This window comes from Aethalodelphis obliquidens, unplaced genomic scaffold (genome assembly GCF_003676395.1).
Source record: "Aethalodelphis obliquidens isolate GAN/ISIS:26980383/991018 unplaced genomic scaffold, ASM367639v1 scaffold3, whole genome shotgun sequence".
Taxonomy (NCBI): domain Eukaryota; kingdom Metazoa; phylum Chordata; class Mammalia; order Artiodactyla; family Delphinidae; genus Aethalodelphis; species Aethalodelphis obliquidens.
The window spans coordinates 74,783,563-74,802,580 of NW_020837947.1; the positions used below are offsets into that span (position 1 = coordinate 74,783,563).

Below are 19,018 nucleotides of genomic sequence, written 5' to 3' on the forward strand. Positions count from 1 at the left end.
ACAGAGTATGAGTCAGAAGATTTTTTTTTTTTAATATGAACGTTTGTATCTTATTTTGTTGATTGCTCTGCCATTTTCTGTCTGGCTACCTCTAAAAATTTTCCTTGCTCTTTCCTTGGCCAATGTAGTATTACCAAGGATCAATGTAAATAAGAAAAAAACCTTAGCTTTGTAGTTTTTCATAAAATATGGGTTGAAATGTTTAATGTAGATTCAGATATTTAAGTTTTGATACATTTGGGAAATAGGGTTTTGTTTAACAAACTTTTAATTTTGAAATAAGAAATTAGTTGCTGAAACGTTGCACAAAGAGCTCCTGTATACCCCTTATGCAGTTTTCCCTAATGTTATAGACCTATATTACCTGATATTTCTTAAAACTACTCCACCAACATTGGTACGTTATTATTAACTAAACGCCAGACCTTATTCATATCTCATCACATTTTTCCACTAATTACCTTTTTTTGTTCCAGGATCCAGTCCAGAATACCATACTGCACTTAGGGTTTGCTCAGTTTTTTAAATTGAACTTTTTGCTGTAACTCAGAAGATCATTTAAGTTCAGGGTGATGGTAAATTGGATTTTCCTTTCTTAGATTTTTTTTCCTGTAAGGCCGATATATTCTGTTCCAGTCTTTTGAATCTGTTTTCCATTACCATTGCCATAGCCACATTGTTGGGCCTTGGTACTTTTTGCTTGGAGCTCTACGTCATTCATTCACTTAGCAAGTAAATATTGAGTCCCTACATTATATCTGATACTGGGTTAGATCTGGAGTTGCAGGATAAAGAAGAACATGGGCTCTGCTTTCCTAGAACTTACAGGTTACCTGATCTACTGCCTCCAGTCTTGTTCCTCTACCCTAGGACTTAGCTCTAAACCAGGGTTTCTTAACCTCAGCACTGTTTACATTTTGGGCCACATATTCTTTTTTGTAATCGGCTGTCTTGTGCATTGTAGGATGTTTATCAGCATCCCTGCCTGTATCCATTAAATGCTAGTAGCAATTCCTTTCCTGAAATCTTGACAAGCAAAAATGTCTCCACACATTCCCAAATGACCCTGGGGTAAAATTGCCTCCAGTTGAGAACCACTGCCCTGAACTTTCTAAAATGCAAATGTGATCATGTCATGCCTCCTTTTCCCCAGTGACTTTGAATAGTCTCAACTCTGTAATGTGGCTCACAAAACTGACCTTTTCCCACCTTTTCCTCACCTATACTTTGTGCTATAGCTTTGTATAACTATTGGGCAGTTCTTAAAATCAGCCATTTGTCTTGATCCCTTTCTCTCTGCAATGTCCCTCATTCTATGAACATTTATCTATTCATCCTTTAAAACCTAAATGTAACCAGGTAGGATTAAGTGCTTATACAAATCTCTACTGTAGCTTTTATCACATAGTCATGGCTATTTATTTACCTTTTTTTTCCTACTATACTGTTAGTTTCTGGAGGTTGGAAATTACGTTTTAGTGCTCTGTGTACACCCAACTCCTCAGCATTAGTATTAAATGAAGAGGCAATAGGTAATTGATGTAATTGGTGAACTGCAGTGGGACAAGAAAAGTTCAGAAGTGGTAGGAGGTAAAAAACAGAATAGGTGGTTGGAAGAAGAGAGACTTGGTCCAAGGATAGCTTTGAGGTAAGCAAAACCCCCAGACACTGATTTTTAGGAAATCAAGGTTTATTAGTGAACTGGGTTATCGATTCATTACACTTGGAATATTAAAACCCATACCTGTATAATTTCAAAACCAACTCTTGAGTTTATCTCAGTGCTTTCTTATCCTGTTGTATTTTGTTACCTGTTTATAAATCCTGACTACTTTGTACCTCCTATTATTTGATGTAAATTGTGAAAATTGAACTGGAATTCAGTCTCAGGGCAGGAGAACCAAAGTGGTTGGCTCCTTTCCAGCCCTTTACAACCTCCTTTAATAATGTTTTCGAAAGCAAGAAAACCAAAAGATACTACTAGTCCGTTGTTATCACTAGTTTCAATTTTCTGTGGAAGATTTATGAATGTGTACTTGGCATGGCCACGTTTATTTTCAAAGGTACTAACAGATCTCTGGTACTGTCCTTTCTTACATCCTTACCCATATTATGCCTGTTTTCAGATATAGTTTATTCTGTATTTATTTGCCTGTGATAAACAACCCTACTTCAATAGTAAGTGACATGGTGGGGGGAGAAAATAGGAAAGGAGATACCTAGATACATACATTAAGTCTGTTTTTAAAGTTAAATGTGGAGATTCATTTAATGCATGTTTATCTTGTGGAAAGGATTGTATTAAATTAAAGCAGTCATTTGCTAATTGCCTTGTTTGCACTTTTCTTAGGTTTACCATGTTAGCAAAGTAAACTTTTTCTCTCTAGATTTTCCAGTTTTCATCTTTTATGTTGTTTTGCCTAGGTACTTCCATATGTTTGTTATTTTACTTGTCGCTTCTGCAGCACGGTTGCAGTCTTGGTGAGTGGAAATAAGGAGTATTAGGGAACCTGCTTCTTAAAAATGTATGCGTGTGAGGAAACAGCTTTGCCTTGAAAAACAGCTTTACTACACAAACATCCAATTAATGCTAAAAAGCCTATACAGTAGTTCCCCTTTATCCATGGTGGATATGTTCTAAACCCTCCAGTGGTTACATGAAACCTCAGATAGTACCGATCCCTATATATACTATGTTTTTTCCTATACATACATACCTGATAAAGTTTAATTTATAAATTAGGCACAGTAAGAGATTAGCAACAATAACTAATGATAAAATAGAACAGTTACAACAATATACAGTTGACCCTTGAACAGTGCAGGGGTTAGGGGCTCTGGCACCTCCATCCCCTGCAATTACGTAATACTATAGTAAATATTTGTTGAAAAAATCCTAATATAAGTGAATCCATGTTGTTCAGTGGTCACCTATAATGTAATGAGTTTTGTGAATGTGGTCTCTCTTTCTCAAAATATCTTATTGTACAAATTTAATGCCTTTTTTTTTAACCTCAACCAAGCACTTATCACACAGTGTGGCTATAATTTTTGTGGTTTGAAGTGCAACAGCAAAACTAGCACAAATTTCTTTTTCCTTCTTCACGATTTCACGGATAGAATATTGTTACTGTAGATTTTAGCAACCTCAGCATAGGATTTTTTCTTTCTTTCTTTTTTTTTTTTTTTTTGCCCATGCCACTTGGGTTTGCAGGATCTTAGCCAGGCCCCGGCAGTGAGAGCACCGAGTCCTAACCACTGGACTGCCAGGGAATTCCCAGGATTTTTTTGTTTTTCTTTCCTTACTCACTTGAGAATTTTCACCTTTTCACTTAAAGGAAGCACTTTACAGCTTCTCTTTGGCTTATCCGAGTTGCCTGCATTACTACTCTTGCGCTTTAAGCCATTAATAGTAAAATAAGGGATACTTGAACATAAGCACTGCAATACCAGGGACAGTCAATCTGATAGCCCACAGGATCTGATAACTCAAATGGTTACTAAGTGACTAAATGGCCAGGATACTGGGTAAAGGGATGATTACATCCTGGGTAGCATGGACCTGGAGGGCGAAAAGTTTTTCATCATGCTACTCAAAGTGGTGTGCAATTTAAAACTTAGGAATTGTTTATTTCAGGAATTTTCCATTTAATATTTTCGGACCATGATTGACTACAGGTAACTAAAACCATGGAAAGAGAAACCATGAATAAGGGGGGGAGTACTGTACATTAAAAGGAGTTTTAAAGCTTGTCCACATTTCTGGTTTTCTCTGAGGAAAGTAGTTTGAACAAAGGCAGCAAATATTCACTTAAAATTAGGTATGAATCTTGACTGTGTTCAACATGTGTGGCCTTAGGCAAATTGTTTAACTTTTCAGCCTCTCAACCTTCTCATCTGTAGAACGGAGATAATATCTACCATATCCAGTTATTTGGAGGCTTAAATGAGTTAGCAAAGTGAGGCACAAAGCAGGTAACAATAAATGTTACTTTCTGCCCTTTCTTTCTGTAATTATCATTTAGCAAAATGAATTATTTTGCTGATAAAGCTTGAGTACGTTTTTAAAGAGAAGGTTCTTTTCCCTTCTCATTTTCACTGTTATATTTTGCCATATTTCCAATATTGTATTTGACTTAACTCTGCAACTGCTAATTTCTTAACATATCTGGCACTGAGCTAGGATCTGGAGTTGCAGGGTTAATTTTTTACTTATGTGACTGTATTTCTTACAAAACTATTAGAAAGATTGTTTTATGTTATTATAAACCTTTGAGCTTCAGCATATAATGTCTAATTTAATATTTGGCATATAATTCAGTAAAGCATAAGATTCTAATAATCTGTGGCCTCTTTCCTGTTCATTTATTCTTTCCCTAATATTTCCTATTCAGTCTTGTTCCTTTTCCTGCCTTCTGCACGATCCATACGTTAATCCTTAGTTAGGTGTTCTACTCATCACTTATTTGAATATATTTTTTTCAATCTGTTATTTTCTCAGTAATCATTTTTTCTTCCAGAACTCATTTTCTTCTGCGATTTTAGTCTTTTGCTTTTCTAGTTATATAGTTTTATAATTTGTGTTGTTCTTTAACAATTTCTGATTTAGCTATATATGTATATATATATATGTTTTGGGGGGTGGGAGAGGGTCTTGGTTTTTGTTTTTTAATCTGTCCCCTGTATGATACGCATTTATTTACATTTGTTTTCCTGACTACTTTTAGGGTCTGGAGGGTAGAGGTTACATTTTATTGTTCTTTATAGACCCAGCTCATCAGCATTAGTAAAAAATAAAGAGGCAGTATGTAATTGCTGTAATTGATGAACTGGGGTGGAACGAGAAAAGTTAATGACATTCAGGTTTTCACTTGTCACAGGTTTTTGTTTTGTTAACTCTCTTCTCCCTACCCCCTCCCCTGCCCACCTCTTCTTTTCTTTGCTTCCTAAGAACAGGTAGCTGTGAGAGACTACTAAAATGTATTTACATTTTTGGTTTTTAAGGGAAATAAAGCTAATGTTTATTATGCCAAAATACCAAATATATAAAATAGACATTATTATTTACATTTTTTTCTTTTGCTTAAATTTCTTTTCAAATTATGATTGACCAAAAAAGGGAAGGCACTTTGAAGAATGACAGTTTCCTTGGGTGAGTTTAAATTGTTGCTCTTGTAGCTGTGTTTTATTTTCTTTTGTAAGTCATAAGATGAAATTTGTTTTTAGGTTATAGATGTGATGAGAGGTCTTCTCCCCCTCCCCCCCTCCCCCCCTCCCCCCCTTGTGATGTGTCTGGCAAGTAATTTCAGTAGTAATTAGGAAGCACTGGCCATTGCCTTTTTTAGTTTGCATCATATATTTTTCCAGATTGATTATTGGGTTTGTAAGTGAAGCAAGTTATTATATTTTCTTCATAAAGTCTCTGTTTATTTTGAATTCCTTCAGGGAACCTTTGAAGTTAAGGATTAAACATCTTCCTAGACATCTTGAAAACTGGGAAGTCCATGATTAGGCTGAGTAGATATTTACATAAACAGCAGCAATTTGTTCATCTCCTTAAGGGAGATGTAGGGGAAAAATGATCTCCCACAAAAGTCTTTAAAATAAAAGAAAAACTGTTCAATAAAATTTGCATTTATAACATCTGACGATTTGACTGTTTAAGGACAGTAAATACAGATGTTAGTACATAGTACCTTTGAGTTTACAAAACGTTTTGTTTTATTTGCTTTTCATAGTAACTCTGCAAGATACCCCTACTTTATTAATGAGAAAACTGAAACTTAAGAGAGGTAGTAACTAACTGAGTTATATCCCTGGTTATTTTGTTTCTGATCTTCTTATGCATTGAACTTTATATCACATTTATATAGCACCTTTTTACCTGTTCTGTGAAATTCTTTTTTTTTTTTGCGGTACGCGGGCCTCTCACTGTTGTGGTCTCTCCCGTTGCGGAGCATAGGCTCTGGACACGCAGGCTCAGCGGCCATGGCTCACGGGCCCAGCCGCTCCGCGGCATGTGGGACCTTCCCAGACCGGGGCACGAACCCGTGTCCCCTGCATCGGCAGGCGGACTCTCAACCACTGCGCCACCAGGGAAGCCCTGTGAAATTCTTTATCCATTAGTCTTGTTACCACCTGTGTCCATTTGTTGATTTGGGATAGGAGCCTTTTGAATTATGCCCCAGTATAAGAACTCTAGAAACGATAAAACATGGTGTGTTCTCTCAAGTTTATATCTTGCCAGATAAATACTTAAATTTGAGAGAAAATAGTTCCGTGAGAAAACCTTTGTAATCTTGTTGGCGCACTGATTTAAGTTTTTCTAAAATGAAATTTTGTTTTTGGAACCCTCTGATTTCTTTTGTAAAATCACCTTTTGCTTTTAGTTATATACCTTCTGATCTTTTCTTTTTGTAGTCAAGAGATAAAACTGCAGTTATCCCAAAGCAAATCTTTTACTATATTACTCCCACTTCTTTCTCCCTAAAAAACTTCAACTTACTGTCCTCGGGAAATAGCCCAAAATGCCTCGCATAGCTTAGAAAGCACTTTGCAGTCCGCCTTCGACCTTCTTGGTCTCTCCAAGAAGGTCTCTCTTTGACGCTTGCCCCTTTGTGCTCCGTGGGCTTGTCACACCCGACTTCTTTATGTAGCTTGAGTGTTATGCTCTTTGCAGCCTCGGACCATTGCACATGCTCTTCCCTCCACCTAGGTAGAATATTCTCCCCTCCCACCAACATTCTCTGGCTGTTCATTTTTCAGGTCTTAGTTTAAATGTCAGTGTTTTAGAGAAGTCTACCCTGACTCCCTGATATCCTCCTGCCCTATATGTTTAGGACCCTCTGCTGTATATTTCAGGATTTCCCTGTACCTTCTATTTGATGACACTTATCATTGTTATAAGTCCTTGTTTCATGTCTTTCTTCCCTGCTAAACTGCAATCTCCATGATGGTAAGTTCTGTCTTTTCTTTTTCTGTTATATCCTTTAGCTCATACTTGGCCCATGTAGGTGCTCTATAAATGTTCGTTGACTCAAAATTGAATGATTAAAATGTTTGGGGAGAAAAAAACAAAACTAACTTTTTAAAAAATGAATTTTTATTGAAATAACTATTAAAATATTTTAAAATATTTAAAACTGAAAATATTATACCATTGTAGTATTTTCTGTATCAGCACACTAGTTTCCAGGAAAGAAATGAGGAGGAAGAATAATACAAATCAAGCAATTGTAAAATTCTAGTAAATTACCATCCTAGTAATTGTAATGTCTGGTTTTTTGTTTGGTTTTTTTTTAGTGCTTATTTTGGTATTTGGTTTATGATATTTTTTGCTTAACTCTTGAAATCATTTTTTCACTTTCTGTATTTTATTTCAGTTACTATTTGAGTTCTCCTTTTCAGACATTATTCTTATTTGTGATACCCGCTAAATCTTAAGAAACACGGTGTCTTTCAAATGGGAGTTACAGCTAAACATTGAATTGAATATGTAGAGATTTGGAGGGCAGCTACTGTGCATACTAATTATTTTAGATACAGTTGTAAAATAAGGAGAGAGGCTCTCTTGGGCGTTATGTCACCCAGGTAATTATTTCCCTTTACTCTTGCATTCTCTCTTGCCTCCCCCCCCCTTATTTTGTGGACAGAAAAGCTAATTACAGGATTTTCCTTCAAATGTTGCAATCCCTTGTACTTTAAAGTTGGGACTTTTTGTTCATCATAGTTACCGTTTCAGCATTTTATTTGTCTTGTTCATATGTTGCTTCCTTACTAGTTACTGGTGTAGTATGATAAAGAGACCAGATGGTGCTGTAGAAATTAACCAACCTGTGTTGAATTATTTCCCAGATTATCTCTGGCCCTCAAATTATGAATATTTGGTTGTAATTTCCTACTAATATCTATATTAGTAACCCCAGAAGAATTATTGTGGCGAGCTTTTCAGTTGTGGCTCTAAAGAGAATTAAATGTTAGAAGTTCCTCCTTATACGATTCCTTCCCAAAAAAAATTGAACCTAAACTACCTTTGACATCTTTTACTTTAAAAACTTAATGGGAGGGCTTCCCTGGTGGTGCAGTGGTTGAGAGTCTGCCTGCTGATGCAGGGGACATGGGTTCGTGCCCCGGTCCGGGAGGATCCCACATGCCGCGGAGCGGCTAGGCCTGTGAGCCATGGCCGCTGAGCCTGCGCTTCCGGAGCCTGTGCTCCACAACGGGAGAGGCCACAACAGTGAGAGGCCCGCATACTGCAAAAAAAAAAAAAAAACCCGCATACTGCAAAACAAAAACAAAAACAAAAAACTTAATGGGAAAGATTTTAGAAACAAAACTTATAAACAAAATTGATGGCCCTTTGTATTTTATGGCTTTCGAATCAGACTAGATGTGAATTCTTTGTAGCATGTCATTCAGTCCATGGTCAAATAGGCAATGGTTATTCTCTGTAGTGTAGTATACTTTCAAATACTTTAATATACTTACTCTTTTTTTTTTTTATGATTAAATGAGTTTGAATTTCTTGCATCTTTATCCCTGGACCTGTTTTTATCAGTCTTGAATTTAAGTTAATCTCCTTAAATAGTTCATATTTTTCATATTGCTCTCTTGACCTCCTCGAGGTAGATTGAGCTATACTTTATTTAATAAAAAATTAATCAGGATGTATATATGCTCAATAGAGAAAACTTGGAAAATAGAACAGCTCAAAAATTAACCAGTCTCACTGGTTGTCTGTTATTAATACTTTTGCATGTTTCCTCTCAGTCTTTTTTTCTAATATTTGTCTACCTAGACAGCATGGTAAGAGTGCACTCTTTGGAACCAAACAGCCTGAATTCAAACCTGGGCTTCACCTCTGGGAAAGTTACGTTTTGTCCTTCAGTTCTGTTATTGGTAAGGAATATCCCCAGTAAGGAGGTAATAGTAGTAGCCATGTTGAAAGATGTGTGAGGATTAAATGAGAATATATGTAAAGTTCCTTGAACACTGCCTGGCATGTAGTAAAGTACTCAGTAAATATTAGCTATTATTTTCTAGATCTGCTACACATCATAATAGTTTTCCACAGCTTTTTTTTCTCCCCACCACAAGCACAGCAGATAAGACTTCTTTTCTATCAGATTCTTGAAGTCCCAGTAAGAACCTCTCTCTCTAGCTTCAGTCCCTGGTAACTTTTGTCTTCCTTTATATGCATTTTCTCAAGATAGGTGATTCTTGGCTTTAGCATAACTTCTTTTTTAGAAAATTATATAGCTGTTTTTTTGTGATCTGCACGGTTGCATCATCTCCTTTTCATTCCAACATTTTTGTGATTCTTTAACAAAAATAAAATGTTACGTAATTTCACGCGTTAGCAAATACCTTATACCACACAATACTTTATTTAATGGAAATCACCAACACCATGTAGAGACAACTTTTTGGACTCATAGTGAATTTGGAAGGTTATTTCTATGAAATTGCCCTCTGAGTGCCTGATCATGGTTATATGTAGCATTATTTTGTTGGGAAAACTAATTATTGTCTAAAGAGGTAAATCATTTTAGAATTTGTTTTCACATGGTCTTGCTTACCTGTTTATCATTATTTTTGTACAGGCATACTTCAGAGATATTACGGGTTGGGTTCTAGACCACCGTGATAAAGTGAATATCACAGTAAAGCAAGTCACACAAATTTTTTGTTTTCCCAATGCATATAAAAGTTATGTTTACTCTGTACTGTAGTCTATTAATTGTGCAACAGCATTATGTCTGAAAAAAAATGTCGACGTCTTAGAAAATAATGCTGTTGGAAAAATGGTGCCAGTAGACTTGCTCAATGCAGGGTTGCCACAAACCTTCAATTTGTAAACAGAAATAAAACGCAGCAGTATCTGCAAAGTGCAATAAAGCAAAGCACAGTAAAATGTTTGTAGTTCACTTTAGTTCTGTAGGTTTCCAAAGTTTGGAGAGCCTTTATTAACACAGATTGTGGAGATTAAAATAAAATCTAAGTACTGATTATCCAGAATCCACTCTTTTTTTTTTTTTTTTTTTTTTTTGCTGGTACGCGGGTCTCTCACTGTTGTGGCCTTCTCCCGTTGTGGAGCGCAGGCTCAGCGGCCATGGCTCACGGGCCCAGCCGCTCCGCGGCATGTGGGATCTTCCTGGACCGGGGCACGAACCTGCGTCCCCTGCATCGACAGGCGGACCCTCAACCACTGTGCCACCAGGGAAGCCTCATTCTCTTTTGTACTTTAATTTAGGAACTGTTTATATGGTTATTAATTACAAGTTACAACTACTTTTGCATTTTATTTACAGAAACTCTGGGAGCTTTCCAGATGTTTTCTTTAACCAGAATCAGAGAATAAAATTGGCCAAAATATAGTACAAAAATGAATCTAATAAAATTTTTTTTTAAAAAATTAAAATTTTCTAGTAAAATACTCTGATGTTTCCTATCAGAGTACCCTTTTTTCTGTTATCAGAAAAGGGTCGAGGTTGCACCTTCTGAAATTACATACTCTTTCTTTTTGCCTCCTCATTTGATTCTTCTACTGCCACAAACATTAATTCTCCAGGTTTTGGCGTCTACAGCCACATGCCTCTCCTGGCATTCATTATGCTGCCAGCTGGGCTCTGCTTTCATGTGCTGGCAAAAGTTGTAGGCACTAGTCCTGGGCCCTCCAGTTCTGATTGTTAAGGCGGAACAGCTTTTCTACTGGTCTAGATATTGTATAGCATGTTATGTTGTTCATAAGAGTTAAAACAACAACAGCAAAAAAACCCTAACTTGTGCATTTTTGTTAATTCATAGTAATTTTAGTATTTTTTCCCAATTCATCTTTTTTAACAATGACTAATTTTGATCTTGGGTAATTTATTACAGTTGCACCATGTGCCCTTGTCAATTTTTGTTTATTGATTGATTGATTGGCCACGCCATGCGGCTTGTGGGATTTTAGTTCCCCGACCAGGGATTGAACCTGGGCCCTCAGCAGTGAGAGATTGGAGTCCTAATCACTGGGCCACCAGGGAACTCCTCCATTTTTTAAAGTACTTAGCAGGATGGTCTTGGAGGGTATTATGCTAAGTGAAGTAAATCAGAGAAAGACAGATACTGTATGATGTCACTTATATGTGGAATCTAAAATAATTTAACAAACTAGTGAATATAACAAAAAAAAAGTAGACTCACAGATAGAATAAACTAGTGGTTACCAGTGGGGAGAGGGAGGGGGAGGGGCAATGTAGGGGTAAGGAATTAAGAGGTACAAGCTTATGCATAAAGTAAGTTATAGGATATATTGTACAACACAGGGAATATAGCCAATATTTATGATAACTGTTAACTGGAGTATAGCCTTTAAAAATTGTGAATCACTGTATTGTACACCTGTGACATATAATATTGCATAACAAGTATACTTCAACTTTAAAAAATGGAAGAAAAAAAAGTACCTGTCAGAAGGAGGAAACCTTTTGGAGGGAGGTGATAGTATTTCTGCTTTAGTTCTTTCTTATTTGCAGAGATTTTGTCACATATTTTTCTAATATGCTCAGAAATGTAGTCACTAAGGTTATTGCAGATGCTCTTTTCTGGCAGCTACCCATTTTTTCCCCCGTGAAACTTGGTTCAAATGATATAGATTTGTATAATGAGGAAAACTGAAGTAAATCTGCTTATGTTTATCTTTTTCTAAAATCATCTGCATTGAAAATTTCGGCCCAGCTATAGGACCAAAGTACCGTGTTCCTGGATAAACAGATGTCAGTTGTTTATAAGTGAATGAAATTAAACTTATATTTCCAACAAATTAGTTTTTTTTTAAACTTTTCAGTCATCTTCAAATTAGATAATAATAAATCAGGAGTAAGATTTTTTTAAAAGGACACATGAAGAAGAATAGCCAGATAAAAGCTAAAATGCCATTAATTATAAATTAAAAATTTTGGCAGTGGCATATAAATAGACGTCATCAGCAACCTAGCACAGAAATGTATATAAGATAATTTAATAGAATAGAGAAGGATTAATGTTAGTGACATAATGTTAGTGAAAAGACTGGAACAAATAGTTGATTAGGGGAATCTTTAGAGACTCACCTAGTAACATACTAAAACTCCAAATACATTAAGTAGTTAAGTGAGAAATTTAAACCACATAAAAGTAAAAGTAAATGGGTATTTATTGTACCATTGGCTGATAGAAGAACCTTCATATTAAAGTACTAGAACAAGTTACAGAAGAAAAGAAAAATATTGATAGAATTGGCTATGTAAGTGTGAAATCGTGAGATGTCACAGAATAGCATAATATGAAAACCAAGTATATTTGTGGAAAATGTTTCTGGAAGTATAACTTGAGAAGTCGAAGTAGAGAGAGAATAACTTGCTTAAAATCTCCACAGTGTCAAATTTAAATACAAGTCTGTCAAACTTAAAGCCTAGCTTTTATTTCATTAAGGAATATGGAGTAGCTATTAAAATGCTGTTTATGAGGGAAGTCTCTGCAAAATTTTATGTGATTGCTTTAGGTGGTAGAGGGATGTAGACTTTATGTTCTTATTTTCTACATTGAGTATTTATTAGTATTATGATTAAAGAAATAAATCAATTCTTGAAAAATAATTTGGTGTGAACTAGGAAGAAATGGCTTGTGGGGGAGTTTTATTTATCATTTTATTACCTAGAATGTATCCACAGAAGTAACAGCTAAGACCCTACTGGCTAGATATATCTAGTTATATACAGTAGTTACACCTGACTTTAAGAAATCGTGGGCCTTTTGTTTATCTTCAGTAATTAGTTCTATAGACTTGTGCACATAGACTTTGTTTCAAAGACTGTTCTGAGTGATTTGCTACAAATGACACTGTTCACCATTTTGCTCCTTTTCTCTCTTCAGAGAGAATAATACTTCAAATGGATAACAGTGATTTCTGGAAGTTTTATTTCACTTTACTGGTCTGTTCCCTCAGAAGACATTGAGTAAATATTTTTACCTATCCCTTTGCCTCCAAATTAAGTAAATTTAGCAGGGCAGTTGAAATGAAGAACTGTTTCAAGATACTTTGAATCTATAATCTGTCCAATAAAGAAATCCATTTTTGTTTTATTTCCTAAACCAAATTGTTTTATTGATGTGTAATTAATTTATTAAATCCACCAACTATATATTATCAACGAAGTGCCAGCCACCATTGTCAGCTTTTAGGCCAATCAAAGAACAAAACAGATAAAAAATCCTGCCCATGTGGAGTTTATTACGTTGTAGTGGAGGGGGCAGGAAATAAACAGTGAACGTAATTAGCAAATAAAAGGTGATAAGTGATGGAAAAAGAACAAATACTATGATACATAGAGGGGGGTCAGGAGTAATGGGTGGTGGTTGGGGGTGGGTTGTAATTTTCAAGAGGCTGATCAGGTTCTGCTTCATTGAGAAGGTGACAGACATCTGAGGACAGATTTGAAGGTCAAGGAGTTAGCTCTATGTGGGAAGAGTTTTCTGGCCGGGGGGAACAGTGGGTGCAAAGACCCCAAGTCAGGAGCATACCTGATGTGTTGGAAGAATGGGGGAGATTAGAATGGTTGGAGCAGACCAAGTAAAGGGGTCAGAGAGGTTGTAATGGGGGACAAGATTATGCAGGGTCTTGGTAGGCTGATGCATAAGGAATTTGGTGTTTATTCTGAATCAAGTGAAGGACATTGCAGTTTTGAACACAGGAGTGATACTATAGGGCAACCGGTTAGGTCGCTTTTAAAATTAAAATTTTTAAGTTTAAAATTAAGATTCACTCCTTAATAGAGGAGATGACATTTAAACTGGCCCTGGAGGGTAAGAAAGAATTTGCTAAGTGAAGAAGGTAGAGATTTGCTTTGGCAGGCTTAATTTAACAATATTTCACATCACCATACTTAAGAAAATAAATGTACTTTTAAACCAAAGTCATACATGTTACTTGATTTAAGGTTAAAAGTATAATAATGTCATATAAAGAACTTATTCCTTTATGACCTCTTATATCTGTTTAACCATGCTCGTTTTAAAAATTGATGTTCTAGTTTAATAAAATTTAAGGAGTTCCTATAATCCAAGAGACATTTCCTTTTCACTCAAAAATCCAATTAGTCTATTAAGAGTTTCTTTTGAAAGTAAATGATTGCCATTTGCCTTTCTGCCATAAAACTGTAAATTTAATTGAACCATCTTGTGTTTCTTATTATTAACTAAGATTCATTTATATACTTTTTTATTTAAAAGGCTCTACACTCAGTTGTAGGAAATACAAAGAAGACAGTTTCTGCCCTTAAGGTACTTAAGATCTGGTAGGGGAGATAAGACATTATTGCAAATGGTATAGTAAAAGAAAATGTGAGTTCATTGAATGGGAGTCCTACAACATCCTCCTCTCTTCCTTTATAAAAATTCTCTACCTATTTGATCTGGTCAGGCCATCTTCAAATCCAGTCTCCTCAGTTGAACTTCAACTATTGAACCATACTTATATTTTCTTCTCTAAATCCCTGTATCAAGTTTGAACCACCAACTTATTACCTGGGAACTCTACATACTGTATGTCATATCTTTTGGTACTGTTGTACAAGTTTGTAAATTGGTTGAGAGCAAGGACTCTGCTAGGTACCTTTTTCCTTATTATGCAGTCATAGTATAGATATCTAGTAGTTAATTGGTAACCAAATATAGGGTAGCGTGGAATATAGTTTTAACTATAAATATATTTCACTTAATGTTGTTTCTGAAAAGTTTTACTTGAAACGTTGACTGTAAAGTAACTTTTCGAAAGGGATGTTCTTTTTCTCAGTCGATTCTTAAAATGAAAATAAAGATTTAATCCGAGTTTAGGTAAAGATTCAGTAAAAACTGTTTAAGAGAGTAGTAACATTTTCTCTTGAAGGAAGTATTTTTTGCTTTATCAACTCTGAATTATAAATAGTGTTTATAACAAATTCATCTAAAAAAATCTGACATATGTAAAAGTGCCTGATCATCATTAAAATAATGGTTTTGATTTTGTGGTTATCTCCAATAATCATTTTTATTCCTGAACAGTGTTAAATATTTTTTTAAAATTTGATATTTTGAGAATTTTGTAAATTTTGTATGCAGGGAATTAAAGTACGTCTTGGTAATGCAGCACTGTCAACATTTGTGTTACATGTCATCACTTACTTTCTTATAAAACAGACAATAAGTGAGATGTCATTCATTGATCCTTAGTGTTTGGATAAGATCATTTGAGTTCTCGTTTGGCAGGACAGTTGATGCCTGTGGTTTTGTGTGATCTTTGCTCCAAATCAGTTTGGAGCCAAAGCACAGAAGGATGTCTTTCACCAGGCCATTTCTATGCATAAGGAAAAATGTATCAGGGTTTATTAGAAACTTATTGAATCACTGTTATTATATAACTAGTTTAAGCCTAAATATGCTAATTAACAACTTTCAACATTTGTCTTAGATATTGCAGATATTGAAATAGATTGTATCATAGGACTTGTATGCTGTTAACAGCAAGAGATGTACTCTATCAGAATATAAAATGATTGATGTAGTAAAAGAACATATAAGCATAATGTAATTATTCCTTGAATTATTATTGCTTTAGAACCTGCAAAGTATTCTTCTACGTATCTCCTCACCAGTCCCCAAGATTTTCCTTTTTGCTTGCAAATGTAGTGTAAGCCAAACATTTATTGTATGTGAATAAAATAATAAGCACTGAGATTCTTTATGATACGTCTGAGATATTCGTATTTCATCAACTTTAGGGCATAATTGTAGGCTCTAAACCTAGGTTAAATAGTACTTTGTACATATATTTAATTTTCTTTGGGACTAAATTTAAGTGAGAAACCAGTGTTTATTCTGTCCAATGTAGATGGCAGTCACAGTCAGAAAGAAAGCCTTGTAGTTAAAGATAATCTACAGGTGAATAACGTGCCTGCAGATCAGTCAACATGTATTTATTGAGTGCCTTCTTTGTCTATAATTATTGGTATAGAAAATAAGTACAGTAGTAATTTAGATGGAAAAGAACATTTTGGGCTGGAGTCAGCATCTCAGGCTTTGGGACAGAAGATAAATTTCAGTCATGTCTTGAAAGATGGTTGAAATGGGTGAGGTGAAAAAAGAGAGCTCTAGGTTTTAGAAAAGGAATCATTATGCAGGTCTTTGGCAAGATCCCCAGTTTAATTATTTTTTTAAAATAATGCAACAGATTATTCCTCTGTCTTCATTTGTTGCAGAGTTTTTAAAAACATCATTCAGTGTGTCATATTTAGAGTGTTCACGAATTGCTGGTTGATGAAAAGTAAAAATCACTGGATCCAGTTTTAACTGCTTTTGTAAGAAAACCTATCTCATAGGGGCCTTTGAAACAAATAATGTCATATAAAGTGATTCTGGTTTTTAAAAAGCACTAGCCAGAGAGTATAGAAGTCTGAGTTTTAATCCTAGCTTCATGCCTTACTTTGTGACTTCAGACAGGTCGTTTAACTGAATTTACTTGTTTGTAAAGTGAAGATAATAGTGCCTGACTTATTTCAGGTGAAATAATGGGCTCTTATGGACTACTTTGAAGACTTTTAACTAGGAGCCGTATACCTTAGAAAGCATCTTTATTTTTACCAACATATGAGAAACTGAAATATGTGAATTCATAAAAGAGGATGATTAAGAAAATTAATTTCTGAATTATACTTATTTCCCCCCCTTTTCTTGGTAGCGGATACTTTGTTTTCAAGGAAGCTGAATGGAAAATACAGGCTTGAGCGACTGGTTCCCACTGCAGTGTATCAGCACATGAAAATGCATAAAAGAATTCTTGGACACTTGTCGTCTGTGTACTGTGTAACTTTTGATCGAACTGGCAGACGGATATTTACTGTAAGTAGTTTTTTTTTTTTTTGCGGTACTCGGGCCTCTCACTGTTGGGGCCTCTCCCGCCGCGGAGCACAGGCTCTGGACGCGCAGGCTCAGCAGCCATGGCTCATGGGCCCAGCCACTCTGTGGCATGTGGGATCCTCCCGGACCGGGGCACGAACCCGTGTCCCCTGCATCAGCAGGCGGACTCCCAACCACTGTGCCACCAGGGAAGCCCACTGTAAGTAGTTTTTAAAGTATTATCTTAATTCATATATGGAATTGCAGAAACATTGCTTAAAGTTGAACTTAGAAATAAAACCTTTGTTTTTTCTTTTAATGAAAAACCAGAAATTCAGGTAAATTAGCTTACTGTAACAGAAGGTTTTACTTAAGGTTGGACTTCAAGTTTGGAACATTCTTGAAAGACATGTTGTAGCACAGTTACAGTTATATTATGGTCCTCGTGGATAAGTGTAATTTCCAACATTATATGAAATAATGCAGTGTGACCTTTTTAAAAATGTCATACAGTAGTTTTAATTCTAAACCAAGGACATTTCACCCAAAGTGTGTTAAGCAAATTAGGGGACTCTGAGAAATTTCCCTTAAAGCAGTGATAGAAAAAATTCTGGTTAAAAAAAAAAAAAAAAAAAAATTCTGAGCATATGTAACATTTTCTCCTTTTACCTTTTATCCTTAGCACCTCATTCTTCAATGTATCTCATGTGTTCAGTCTCTTAGGTTTGTTTGTTACTGTTTCTTTTATTAACAGAGAAAACAGAGCTTTTCAGCTTTAAGGGAGAAAATTCCTTTTGGAAATATTTCAATTTATTTTTAGGTGCCTTAACTATTATATCCACTAAGGGTAATACTTACTACACTATTATGGTTGTACTTACCATTAAATACTACTTATATTAAATACTCTGCTGAAGGTATACACTCATTCACAGGATTCCTAATTTTAAATGGGAAATGGAAGTTAACATGGAAATTCTATCTCTGTCTTCGAAGAGAGCAGCTGCGAATTTTATACAGTCACAACAATTATAGATTCCTCTTTTAAGTAAATATGCTTGTAAACTGAGATTTATTTATGTCTACTTTCTCTCCTTTACCCGTTCACCCAGTCCTCTATAAAACAGCTAAATGGCAGGGTGTGGGAAAGGATTTCCATACATATCTTTTCCCCGGTTTTAGAATCCACTTCAGACGTTTGCAGATTATTTCCTGCATTAGTATTCTCCCTTTCACCTTCTCTTTTATCTCTGCTGTTCTCTGTGAAGCAGAATAAAACTGAAATTTAAAAAATTTTCTGATGGGTGATTGTTTTTAGAGTGGGGAATAGTTATCCCTGTATTGGCTAAAGTCCTTCATATACCTGCAACAGTAATTTGCTCTCAGATGGTAATGGAAAATTACTTACAGCCTTTTTGAGTTCAGTATATTATCATTTAAATTTAGCTCTCAAAACATAAAGTAATTTTGGCATCTCTAATGTTCAAAAGGATTCTTTCAAAAATAATAATAAATTGGAAGAATGAGAAAGACACATTACATTGTGTTTATACTTCATTTTGGTGAGTATTAAGTTATGCCGTTGCACTGAGATTATAAAAAATATATAACTTCTTACTTAATTTTTGATGTCTGTAAAGTACCTTGTGGGAATTTTTCTTTGAAAATGAGAGGAATGGTAAGCATTTGATTGTCGTACTTTATGAAGCACTGTGTATGTGTTGATTTGAATTAGACACATAATCTCCTACAACTTTTTGAGGGAAAAAATGCAGTGAGACAATACACTGTTGCTGGCACTCTGAACCAGGGGTTAGTAAACTACTGCTTGTGGGTCAAATGCAGCTTGCCACCTTTTTTTTGTAAATAAAATTTTATTCAAACACAGGCACGCTCAGTGGTTGCTTTTGTGCCACAACAGCAGAGTTGAGTAGTTACGACAGAGACTGTATGGCCTGCAAAACCTAAGATAATTGTTATCTGGTCCTGTACAGAAAAAATTGCAGCCCTTGTTCTAGATATTTAATTCCTACTTTTAAGAGCATTGAATGATATGTGAAGCGGGAAGCAATTTTCTGATTGTTTTCCTTTAGTTGAAGATACATAAATAAAGGCAGAAAATTAT

At 35.4% G+C, this 19,018-nt stretch overlaps 1 protein-coding gene across 3 annotated transcripts in view; it reads left to right on the forward strand.

Annotated features, from left to right (window-relative positions):
- PHIP (PHIP subunit of CUL4-Ring ligase complex) overlaps nt 1–19,018 on the forward strand; it is a 127,424-nt gene that overhangs the window by 17,581 nt on the left and 90,825 nt on the right. For all 3 annotated transcript variants that reach the window (XM_027092035.1, XM_027092037.1, XM_027092042.1), the window contains exon 6: nt 16,736–16,896. In XM_027092035.1, the coding sequence (XP_026947836.1) occupies nt 16,736–16,896 (161 nt within the window). The remainder of the gene's footprint in view (nt 1–16,735; nt 16,897–19,018) is intronic.